General features: G+C 42.5%; 1 protein-coding gene across 2 annotated transcripts in view; it reads right to left on the minus strand.

Moving 5' to 3' along the window:
• LOC101164537 (partitioning defective 3 homolog B) overlaps positions 1 to 13,581 on the minus strand; it is a 167,734-nt gene that overhangs the window by 74,770 nt on the left and 79,383 nt on the right. For both annotated transcript variants that reach the window (XM_023966113.1, XM_023966108.1), the window contains exon 17: positions 10,206 to 10,241. In XM_023966113.1, coding sequence (XP_023821881.1) covers positions 10,206 to 10,241 — 36 coding nt within the window. The remainder of the gene's footprint in view (positions 1 to 10,205; positions 10,242 to 13,581) is intronic.

Raw genomic sequence — 13,581 nt, forward strand, 5'->3', positions numbered from 1 at the left:
CTACTTGAAAAAAATCTGTCAAACGTTTCAAACATAGGACGTGGGGAACCACCAGGCTCCACCCACTTTTATTGAGGCTTCTGATGGGTCAGTTTATAACTTGAATAATTTGCACCACAGAAGAAAAAGATGAAAAAAATTAGGATTAAGAATGGTTAATCTGACTTTCTACTACATGAGTTGATGGTAATTTGCTCCGTCTTGCAACCCGCCTCCAGTGGCCGTTGGAGGAACTGCAGCATTTGCTACTTCTTTTTGTTTTTGTTTAAACTTTCCCCATAAACAGGTGGGAGCTCGGTTTTAACTGACCAAAATTGAAGGTTAAAAGCCCCAAACCAGGAAGATGAAGAGAGGAGACGGTTTGGTGAAGGAATTTGAAAAGCAGGATCCACTTTAGAAGCAACGGAAGTCTGAAATTCTCCCTGAGAAACTCTCAAGGCAGAGAAGAAAGAAGCCATGAATGAGCTGGAATAGTAGCAATATAGAAACTGACAGGCTCAAGCATAAGCAACAGATTGGGAAGGGCACATTAGCTGCCCTCTAACTGTACGCAGGTCTGGCCTCCAAATGGAGAATGAAAGAACGGAGACGGCCGACCAGGAGCTCAGCGAAGGCCAAAGCTAATTCAGCAAAGAGAAGGAAATGACAAAAAAGGTAAAGCTGCCCTTCGGGGCGTCCAGGTGGACCCCCAAAGGGCCTGGTAAGGAATTTTTAAGTACCAATCATGAAATAATAAAACTAAAGTGGTAATGAAGTCAAAGGAGGAGGGGGCCCAAAGTAAGTTCTGCCTTTTAAGCCCCAAATTGACTTTCTGAGAGGAAGTGGGATTTATGGGGAATAAGCGGTTAGAACTAGAGGGAGAGGGGGGGGGGGGTAAAACGCTCAATTTGAGAGACAGGATTTGTGTCACAAATGTAATTACGGCTGTCCGGCTCACAGCCTGATAGAATTAAGCTCCTTGGCAGTGCAGCGGTTCACACAAACGCTGCTGTTCATTTACAGAATGTGAGAACTTTGCTCTCCAAGTGGGGAAGAACCAGAACCGCCGGTGAAAAAGACCGTTTGTGTCCTTGACCGCTTTAGATGAGAAAAAGAGGAAATGTGAGCTGAAACGCCGGCTTGCTGGAGCGTGTTTGCGTGTGTGTCAGGCGGCTCAGGCGGGAAGTAAATGAATAATGAGGGTTTAATAGGACGGATGAGAGGGGAAGAGGTGGCTATCACCGCCAGCTCGATCCAATGGAGGGTGAAATCGCCGTTTATCACATAACGCCACCCGCTGCGCCGGCAGATGCTCCCGCGGATCCGTTCGCATCACGTCTGCCCGATTGCCACCGACTCAAGCTGGTGCACGTTTCTGACAAACAGCCTGAAAGACGGTGATGCCCTTCACAGCTGTGACGGCTCCCTCGGAGATCAGCACCGGACATCCGAATCGACCATACCACGCCACTTCCATGTCCAACGGAGCGCTTCTGCAACTTCAGAATTAACTCACGGAAAATGTCATTTGAAAGTATGTTTAGAAATCACTCGGAATCTGACTGCTTAAGCCTTTGTTGGGCTGTCTGGAAGCAAAAAATGGTCAAATTAAGACCCTGACATTTAAGATATGCCAAAAGGTGAACAACAACCCCCAACATTTACCCAAATAGTAGTTTTTAGTGTCCACCTGAAATACATCTTTACCTCCATCCCTGTGTAATTCATGTCCCTCCAGCTCCTTTGCTGGCTTCCTGCTGTCAGGTTTGCATGACGCAGACAGCAGTGCAGACTAGCAGACGTAGCCTCTGGCCTTTTACCTCCACATTCAGGGACTGAAAGGACCAACATTCGGAGAAAGTTCCACCATAAACGGAACGGACAGATCTTCAAGAAGGAAGAGTATGACTCAGTCGGAATTAGGCCTGCACGATTTTAGAAAAATCTGCGATATGCGATATCAGTGTTTGAAACTGCGATGACGGTATGACTTGCGATAAATGGAAAAATAGAAAAGCAAAAATACCAATACATTTTGGTTTCAGTGTGAGTTTTATTCAAATAATTCAACACAACTTAAATTAACGTCCAAGTTTTATTCAAAAAGAAGAAAATATATTTACCATAGAACTTGCCAAAACTATGATGAATGATTACAAAAAATTTATATAGATGCCCAGGAATAAAATAGGTTGGTGTCTCCTACATTTCCATTTTACTGCAAGTGTTATTAAATAAGTCAACATAACTTAAAATCCAAGTCTTTTTCAAAAAGGAGAAAAAGTTAAGACCTATAGCTGTGGCCAAAACATAAATGAACAATGAAGAAAAAAGATAGAGGCCCACAACTTAAACGTGACCTAGTATGAACTAGGGCTGCACGATATGAGGAAAACTTGCGATATTAGTGATCAATATTGCGATAACGATATAATTTGCAGTAAATAAACAAATAGAAAAATAAACAAAAACATCATTCCCATTTCATTGCAACAGTTTAAAAATTATACTCCAAATGACCCTCGTCGACACGGGGGACAAACATCTAACATAATAGGACTCCATCTGATTGGTCAACAATGGGAAGGCGTCCATCTGATTGGTCAAAGCATAAAGGGATTTATTTGATTCGTTAAATGCTTCAAGCTGCTAGAAGATTGTTTTAACACATTTTGGGTTTGCGATTTATTGCGATATTCGCCGTCTTTTGCGATATGCATATTGCAGAGCTGGATATTGCGATAACGATAAATTTGCGGTATATTGTGCAGGCCTAGTTGGAATGCAGGATTACTATGTCTGGAAATGAGGGTTTGGTACTCCAACTTTAGAACCGAGTAGCATCACTGGTCTGCAGGGACCTTTCTACCAACGTATCACTTTTTCCGGCCGATACCGATATTTCCCCTGCAGCCCCGGCTGACGGCCGATATTTGCCAGTATTTAAGTGTCTCTAACAGTCAGACAAACATCAGATTTTTTTTAAATATCGGACTGATATCGATACATTTTGCAAACATCGGGCGATACTGGCACCAACATAGTGGCCATCCCTAATTCCCACATGCCCTTCTCCTGCCCTATACCTCAAATATACAAGGGGTTGGCAGTACTGTCGTTTAGTTGACAGGTGATTGTTGGCTTCTTGCTTCTAAATGAACCCCATTGAAAATGGTCCACTCTTGATTATATTGGGTCTTTTTGTCAATTTTTCAGTTGCGTGGTCGTCACCCTCTCGGATAAATAATGGCGTTTAAGAGTTACGAGATTCATAGATATTGAAAAGTTACGGTAGTTTAAAGTGCGTCAAGACCCTAACTTGCTGAAAATGGGAAGCTGGCAAATATAGACAGATTTACACCAGAGCAGTGACCTCTGACGTTACCCCCATGGAGTTCTGATTAGTAAAAATCAAGCTCAAAGTGGAACGGACACGGTTACTTTTAATTTGTAAGCAGCCTCAACAGGAAGTGCAAATGTCTGCCCACAGAATGATGTACTGCTAGAACAAATGTCAGCTTATAGTAAAGATCTGCCTGAAAAGAAAATATACGATTTGGTATTTTTGCGGGGGTTTCTTTCTGCTGTTTTTTGGAAAACAGCAAAAAGAAAGAATACAATAAAAGGCACAAGAGCGAAACAACTCGGAACCCCCCCCCCCACTCCTTGTCTCAGCAGGATCTTAACACTTGCCCATCAACCGGACCGCAATGCACTCCGCAGCACGCTGCTATGTAGCAGACTGGCAAAAAGGTTGCCACGGCTACAAGAAAGTGCCCCTTCCATTAAAACTGCTGGGGGGTTACAGTGGCGGCGAGCTTTCTGAGTGTTTTAAAGATGCTTGATACCATGTTACCAGGGAGACACTTGAATGGGGTCTTGCTGCTTCTGGTCACAGCAGAATTAAGTGTGGGTGGGTTTCGGTTGTGCACGTACACAACACCCACACACCTTTCAACCGTATAGCCAATCTCTACTAATAAAAAGCTGAAACCGCTGTTCTGGAAGCCAGTAAAAACAGGCTCTGCCGTAAACACACACACACACACTGTTCCAACACCTGTAAGCTATGACCCGCCACAATAAAGGTCACAGAGTTTCCTTACAAAGATGCAGTGTATACGGGGACTGAAATGGTTTCTACAGCTGATTTATTTGGAAGCTTAAAAGTTCTCAGCGGTAGATTTTTTTCAATCCTGTCCTAAGAAAACAGATCCATTCCAGCAAATATATGGAGATTTTAATGGCTTTCAATGGATTAAAAAAAAACACCTTTAAAACTCCACTGGGAGCGAGCAGGTAAACGCTGTCTCATGTGATAAGACCTTTATTTTGAAACAACGAATTAAACTGTCGGGCTGTGGTGATTTCAGACTGAAAACAAACAAATGTATATATATATATATATATATATATATATATATATATATATATATCTATATATGTATATATATATATATATATATATATATATATATATATATATATCTATATATGTATATATATATATATATATATCTATATATATATATCTATATATCTATATATCTATATATATATATATGTATATATATATATATATATATATATATATATATATATATATATATATATATATATATATATATATATATATATATATATATATATATATATATATATATATATGTATATATATATATATATATATATATATATATATATATATATATATATATATATATATATATATATATATATATATATATATATATGTATATATATATATATACATATATATATACATATATATATATATGTATATATATATGTATATATATATATACATATATATATATATGTATAGCGTTCCCATTATGACTTTGCCGTTTTTAGCCAAGATCTAAGAGCCAAGAGTAGAAAGCCCCCACTTCCCGTCATCCATAACTGCGAGCTCTCTGTTTATGCGCTCTACCGTTGGAGTAAGTGGGACGTCACCCATGGAAAATGGTTGACTTCAACCAAATGAAGTCGATTAAGTCGCCATCTCTTCGCAATACAGACGGCGCCATGTTGGAACCAGACGTCAGCGATTGGTCCGAGTCGGTCTGAGTTTCTATCACAACCACTCCGGCCAATAAAGAGCGAGCTTGTTGGACGTCCACACCCCTACCGCTTGAAAACCAAACGTTTGGAATGTCGGATGTTGGCGCCAGCAGGACCCCACAAACTCCGATTGAGGCATCTGATCGGTCAGTTTAACCTGAATTACTTGAACTACGGAAAAGATATCAAGAAAAAAATGAGGATCATAAGGAATATGTTAAAAATTTGTTTTTTTTGGAGCCAGCAGTTACTTCCTGTTTGTAACACCAGGGGGGGAGGAGTCAATCCAGGTCTTATTTACAGTCAATTACTGAAATATTGAGTTTATTGAAGTTCATGTTCTCAGCGGCATTTGTTTTTGTTTATTCATCCACAATGTCCTTTTTAATGTTTTCAGTCCTTCACTTTTTCTTTTTTAAATTAAATGTTTCTTTTAATGTTTTATGTAAACAAGTTTGAAGCATGACAAATGGGCCAAAGTACCGGTCTTCAAAAGCGGTTTATTTCTTCAGCTTTGGTGACATTTAAAAATTCCATCAAAGACGGTCCATCAAACAACTTCCTACCCAATTAGTCCTCCAGCTGTAAGACTAATCTAATTCATGTTCTGGCCATTCTCACCTCCACCCCATTGAGAGAGCTGTTCAATTACCTCCCGTCACTTCCTGACTAGGTTCTGCTGGGTTAGAGGCTGAAGGGGGAGCTGGATGAAGCGGTCGTTCCGCTGCAATCGAGTGTATCTGCCTGGATGTATGAGGGAACGGCAGCTTTAGCCTCCACCTGGATGAATCTCTATAATCGATGGACAGGACTCAAAAGGCCGTCTCATAATTACAGCACACCTGCACCGCCTCACCACAGGAGTGGGAGAGAGCACGGATACCAGATGAGGAGACGCCGGCTGTGCCGTTTATTAGCATGTTCTCTGGAAAACATCTAATTAGAGGAGCCTACAGACAGATTTAGCCACAGAAAAAAAGAGGAGAACCCTCACTGATCGCTTGATCCATACAAGGTTGAGGTAAAAAAAAATGTGGATTTTTGAACTCAGAAAGGATTTGGGTGAAAGACCAGACGCAGATGTCTTCTGGAATCCATTTTACTACACTAAAAATAGAAAAAACCCACCATAATTAAGAGTTGATTTATTGCCAGAACACGTTATGATGGACCAACCAAAGTCTGGCCACTTAAGAAAGAAACACTCGGATTAAACGTCCAAATCTGCTTTGGAATTACTTTCAAACTTAAAAAAAATAATAAATCTAGAAGAAGAAAAATGGATCCGTGAAACCTCATAAGATATGACATCATGACCCTTCTCTCCCCCAACACAGACTTAATTGTTCTTTCATTAGGCAGCCACTCATGCATTCTGATTGGGTATCGTCTGTCAGATACCATTAGAGCTGACATTTTTCTGCCAAAAACAAACAGCTGAAAACTGAAAGTAAATTCTGATCATTTGATTCCTTTTTATTTTTATAACTTGTCCTGTCCAATAGCTGAACGAGCAGGTCAGAGCTGAAGGCCACAGATTTCAGTGCGGCAGGTGAAATCCCCAAAATAGGATTCTACATGTTTGCAGGCAGTCAACGTCCTTACTACACACTTTCTACACACAAACATTTTCACAATTCTCTCTCAGATTTTAAAACCTTTAAAGAAAAATAAGTCGAGGATTATAGAATAAAAAAAAACAAAGATCTGATCAAAGATTTAAGAAACTTTAGTAAACTAAAGCACTTTGTACAAGAGATGCAGCACAGAGATTGATTGACAAGGACTACAGCCAATCAGAATGTGGAGTACAATGCACTGAAAGAAAGAAAAAAAAGAGGCCCCGGGTCTTGATCCCGTCCCAAGCCCGGATCAAATACAGGGTTGTTTTGGGAAGAGCTACTGGCATTAAACTCTTTGCCAAAGCACCTGTGTGCATCAGTGAAATCTGATTGGCTGCTGTTGTAACCCCTGATGGGACGAGCCCAAAGGTAAACAAAAAGACAGGAAAAGATCAATCAATGCTGACATGGACACGATTTTAGATGTCCTGTAAGCCTTAAATATTTGGGTTTTTTTTTTTTTTAAGTTTTTCTCTGCATAATGGAAGAACAAAAAGGCAAATGAGGATGAATTAATTTAAACTGAATAAATAAGACACATACACATGGAAAAAATGCAAACTGAAGAGGCAAAAAACCTGCAGAATGGATGCAAAAACCTGCAGCTGAAGGCGAAGAGCAGATCGTGGGCGGGTGTTTGGGCTGGATGAGCTCCCAGGTGTGTTGTGGGAGGGCAGCCCGCCGCCGGGGGGGGGGACATGTTAGACTTTCATGGGGCAGAAAGCAGAGCGAGGAACGCTGGGATTCAGCTCGGCTATCTGCGGGGCGTTGTGTGCACGTGAGAGCGCACGAACACTGTAACACTAGCTGTGGGGAGGGGGGCGCTGGGCTGAAGCTGACTCAGCAAAGAAACACCAAAAGGGGAGCACATTGGCTGTCGGGTTCCTTAAAAAAGAAGAAAAAGGAACATGCCTGTTGGGGGGAACCAAGGCAAAGATCAAGAGGATGGGATGTAGGACAGAGACTTCTGGGATGGGGGGAGGGGCTAAAAATGGGAGAATGATCAAGAGATTGCGATAAAAAGCCAACAACTGAAATTTGAGCAATAAAAAAAAAACACAAATAACTTTAAATCTTAGAAAAAATGATTAAAAAAAATATGAGTAAGAAGCGAGACGGGAAGGGCTGGAGAGGTTTTAGTCAGATTAAAGAAGCCAGGCCGGCCTCTGAAGACCATCTCCTAATGAAATATGCCAAAGCTCATAAAGAAACACTGGGGCCACTTAGGAAGGGCGGGTGGTGGCGGGTGGGGTTTGCGGGGCAGGAAACCCGGCAGATCCGCTGCGTCAGCAAAAATGAGAAACAGGCAAAAGCGCCGTCGATAAGCATTAGATGAGATGTCGACTGGGCGGGGGGGGGGGGGGGGGGAGTACTGCGGCGGAGAAACGGATCGCTTTATTAATGATGAGGCCTTTATGGCTGTGGCCGCTCGGAAAGCCTGGTGCAGTTAAAGCGGAGTGTGGGGGATTTGGGGTCGCAGCTCGGCCCATTTGTATTCCAGTGGCAGCAGGCTTAGCGGGCCGGTCCTGGTGGGTTCAATGGATCAACATTGGTGTGTGTGTGTGTGAGGAGCAGGAGGAGGATGGTTCCACCTACTTACTCGCACAAGCCTGGCTCTGGCAGTCAAACCATGATGTCAGAACATTTTCTGACAAATGCTGTTTTGGGCTTTCACACAGAAAAAGACAATGAAAAAGGAAGTCAATTCTGGCAGGAGGGACTGCAGACGATCACGTCTTCACCTTTTCTGGAGGATAATCAACTACAGCACCAATAATCGTGTGATAAAGTGAAGGTGTTTGAACAAATATGTTGGAAAAAAACACATTTTCATATCAACACTGGGCGTATAATCTATGACGATGATGAGATTCTGTTGAGGGAAGACTGAAGCCAGAAGCGGGTCGGTCATTTTGCTTTACCCAACAGTTTTCGTGAACTTGAAAAGTTGCAGAAATCAGACTTCACAATAGTTAATTTTTGCTCTAAAGTCAGAGTAAATTTGAAAGGGATCTCTTTTTGCAACCTGCCCCCAGTGGTCATTTAGGGAACTGCAACATTTGGTGTTTCTAGGGCGGGGATGGGCAACTCCAGGCCGTGAGGGCCGGTGTGTCTTCAGGATCTCCAGATAAAGCGCTACTCATGCCCGATTACCTGGTTCAGGTGTGTCCAGCCTATTAGGACATGGTGGAAAACACAGAGCATGGTAAGAGCCAGACGTCGCAAGTCAACATTTCTATGGCAACCGCTCTCACCAATCAGGAGTGAGCTTGTAAGAAGGCCGCACCCCTACCATTGAAAGCGGGCTACACAAAATCTGTCAAACATTTCAAACGTTGGACGCGGGAGCATGCAGGCTCCGCCTACTTTTATTGAGGCATCTGATAGGACAGTTCATAATGTGGGACAAAACAAGGATCATCCCGAACATATTAGCAAAAAGGATTTAGAGATAAACTGGTTATTCTGACCAACAGAATGACGGCGCTGTTTAATTCTCTATGGGGGGGGGGGGGGGGCACTCAGTCCAGTTCCCACATACAGTCAATGGTTTGAACCAGACTAGTGACTCGAGAACCGAGGTGGAAAAACTCGTCTTGCTTTCAGACAGGAAAAAAGCTCCACAGATGGATGAAGAGGGTTGGGTCGGTTCTTGGAGTTTGGGCAGATTCTGTCGGAGAAGTTTATGAGACGAAGATGAAGGTCATGTCCAACAGGTAACGTCCTCTACATGGGACAGCTACTGTTCAGAGGACTGAGCGTCTTTTATTCCAGCGACAGTAAGACCTTAGAGGCTTTATTCAATAATTATTTTATGCACTTGGTGCTAACATGGATGAAGGTTTTATGTCTTTATACTGAATAAATCCATCAACTAAAATAAACAATTACATTTCCCATCCATCCATCCATCCATCCATCACTTTCACCCAGAAACACCAACACTACTGCAGTTCTGACTCATAAGTGGCATACAGAAGAACCAATTTCAAAATAAATGCCTATTGTCGACACTTTTACAGGTGAACTTGTGATCCTAAAGTGAGTTTTTTGTGGTTTTTTACTATGTGTGATCATAAAAAATGCAGATAAACTCCTAAAAATAACAAAATGAGGATTTCTTTGCTTCTAGAAGATCAAAACAAATCAATTTACTGTTAAGCCAACAACCCAAGTTCCTTTAAACTGGGACTTTAGAAAACTCCAAACTTCTCCAAATGAAGCAAATGGTTAACAAACTTTCGTTGGTTTTATTTGTAACCCATTTCGTTTGCCTGTTTGCTTTAGATTTTCTCTAAATGAAACTACCTGTCGAATCTGGAGAAACTCCAATCAAAATGGGTTGTGATGTGTTTCACTTAAAAGACATTTAAGTGAAAAAAAAACTGTTTTTCTTACAGTATAGTCAGGTGTCTGCACTGTGGGTTTGCTGGTCTGAATGAGTCACACCTCAATTCTTCACCTCAGAAGTGACAAAAAACTATTTATCAAAGCAAAGATTAAAGGAACTTGGCTTACCTTTGCTTTTCCCACCTAAGTTGCTCTCATCAGGCACTAGAACACAAAAACACTCAGACTTAGTACAACTGTGATGAACAGTGATGCACTGAGCTGCATGCGGGTCATTCAGGAGCTTTAAATGGCTCCAGAGCTGCTGAATAATGGTGCGGGCCTGTATTCTGAAATGAGTCTCTGCATAAGGCGGCGCGGCAACGGCAGACGGGGAGGAAATGAAAAAACTGGAAAATAGGAGCAAAAAATGATGACAGAAAATGAGAGCAGATAAAGAAGAGACGACGAGAAAAATAACAAAACAGACGGCCGACACCCTGCGCTGAGGTGGCCCGCCGCCACGAGCATCACGTGACGCAATAATCAGTTTTCATTAGGCTGCCACTTCTCTTGAACAATCCTTTTCATTTTTTATGAGGTCAATTTTCCCAGTGGGATGGATGAGGGAGAGGAAAATGAGGACGGGGAGATCAGAGATGGAGGCGTAAGCTGAAAAGTGAGGAGAAAAAGGAGGATGAGGCGTGATTTTTGGTGTTTAGGGGGGGGAAGGGTAGTAGACAGTAAAATGGAAATAAAAGAACATTCATAAAACCCTGCAGCCCAGACGCAAGAAACACCTCTGTTGTTGCAGGGCGCAGGATAAAATAAGAAGTAATACTTTAAAGTTTGTGAGGGGAAAATATTCTGAGCTGCATGACCCTGGCAGATAATGAAGAATCCTTTTCTGCAGAGAGAAGATAAAAGTTTGCATGGCCGGCGGCCAAGCGGCTCTTTCCCTCAGAGAAAGGCTAGATAAAATGTAAAATCCCTCTAAACCCCCTCATGCCCATATATATATATATATATATATATATATATATATATATATATATATATATATATATATATGAATGGATGGATGGACAAAGGAGTAAATAGTTTGTTTGGTGGATAATATAGATGGATTGAAAAGAATGATGATCAGATGGAAGAGTGACGAATAAATACAGTGATGGATGGATGGATGGATGAATGGATCAATGGATGGATGGATGGATGAATGGATCAATGGATGGATGGATGGATGGATGGATCAATGGATAGATGGATGGATGGATGGATCAATGGATAGATGGATGGATGGATGAATGGATCAATGGATGGATGGATGGATGGATGGATGGATCAATGGATGGATGGATGGATGGATCAATGGATGGATGGATGGATGAATGGATCAATGGATAGATGGATGGATGGATCGATGGATGGATGGATGGAAGGATGGAGGGATGGATCAATGGAGGGATGGATGGATGGATCGATGGATGGATCAATGGAGGGATGGATGGATGGATGGATGGATGGATGGATCAATGGATGGATGGATGGATCAATGGAGGGATGGATGGATGAATGGAGGGATGGATGGATGAATGGAGGGATGGATGGATGAATGGATGGATCAATGGATGGATGGATGGATCAATGGAGGGATGGATGGATGAATGGAGGGATGGATGGATGAATGGATGGATCAATGGATGGATGGATGGATCAATGGAGGGATGGATGGATGAATGGAGGGATGGATGGATGAATGGAGGGATGGATGGATGGATGGATGGATCAATGGATGGATGGATGGATCAATGGAGGGATGGATGGATGAATGGAGGGATGGATGGATGAATGGATCAATGAATGGATGGATGGATCGATGGAGGGATGGATGGATGAATGGAGGGATGGATGGATGAATGGAGGGATGGATGGATGGATGGATGGATCAATGGAGGGATGGATGGATGAATGGAGGGATGGATGGATGAATGGATCAATGAATGGATGGATGGATCGATGGATGGATCAATGGATGGATGGATGGATGAATGGATGAATGGATCAATGAATGGATGGATGGATCGATGGATGGATCAATGGATGGATGGATGGATGAATGGATGGATGGATCAATGGATGGATGGATGGATGAATGGATGGATGGATCAATGGAGGGATGGATGGATCAATGGATGGATGGATGGATGGATCGATGGATGGATCAACGGAGGGATGGATGGATGGATGGATCAATGGAGGGATGGATGGATCAATGGATGGATGGATGGATGGATCGATGGATGGATCAACGGAGGGATGGATGGATCAATGGATGGATGGATGGATGGATCGATGGATGGATCAACGGAGGGATGGATGGATGGAGGGATGGATGAATGGATCAATGGAGGGATGGATGGATCAATGGAGGGATGGATGGATCGATGGATCGATGGATGGATCAATGGAGGGATGGATGGATGGATGGATGAATGGATCAATGGATGGATGGATGGATCAATGGAGGGATGGATGGATGGATGAATGGATCAATGGAGGGATGGATGGATCGATGGATCGATGGATGGATGGATCAATGGAGGGATGGATGGATCAATGGAGGGATGGATGACGAATAGTTGGTAAAATGGGTCCCTGGTTGGAGGGTTGATGGTTGGAATCCAAGGATGGATAGTTGGGTGGAGAGATGGATGAGTGAAAAATGGGTTAAGTGATGGTTGGAAGAATGAAAGATGGTTAGTGATCGGATGGACAGATAATTAGTACGACGTAATGGATGGATGGATTAGTTGACAGAGGGACAGAAAAGAGAACGATTGGAATGAATAGACGGAAATATTTGGCACCAACCAAAAAGGACGCCATCCAGACGTCACTTCCGGATCCGACTCCCAGATTCACAACAATTTGAAATTCTCAGAAATGCAGTTTTAAGTTGAGTTTATTAGCGTGTGTCCTACACCGTCCTCCAAAAATGCCACAGGGACATGTTGAATTTGTGGAAAACACCTTTTTCATGTGTTTGTGTTTAAAAGTCAGATTTTTTTCTGCACTGAGCGAGTTTCTGAGGCACAAAAATGCATTGGTGAGTAGAAGCAACAGTGTGTAAAAGATCTGAAGAAAAAACAAGAGTTCAGAGAGTAGAACTCTCCTCCAGCGGCATTTATCTCCTGAGCCGCTAACTTCATCCTAACAGGAGCCGGTGGAGGCTTCCCCGTCTGAGTGAAAGCTCTGAGTCAACAGACTGTTTGCTGAGGCGGTCAGGTCAATAAAAGCGCCTCACCTCCTTCTGTCAAGTGGTGTTTAATAATCGCTAACCTGCTGTAGAGCGCCGCAGCTCAGCCAGCGTAAAGACCTGCATGCGTGGACCTCCGCTGAGCAGGAGGAACGCGTTTGTCTCTTTAAATATGAAGCATCCAGGCTGGTCGGTGTCAGAGCCATCCCAGCTCCTGCCACCTTTTTTCCAATCACAGCCGCTCTGCTGACCACCTCATTTCAGCTCGGGGAGCTTTGAAGAGGAAAGAAAAACAGATTGAAA

The sequence above is a fragment of the Oryzias latipes genome, chromosome 2 (genome assembly GCF_002234675.1).
Source record: "Oryzias latipes chromosome 2, ASM223467v1".
Classification (NCBI taxonomy): domain Eukaryota; kingdom Metazoa; phylum Chordata; class Actinopteri; order Beloniformes; family Adrianichthyidae; genus Oryzias; species Oryzias latipes.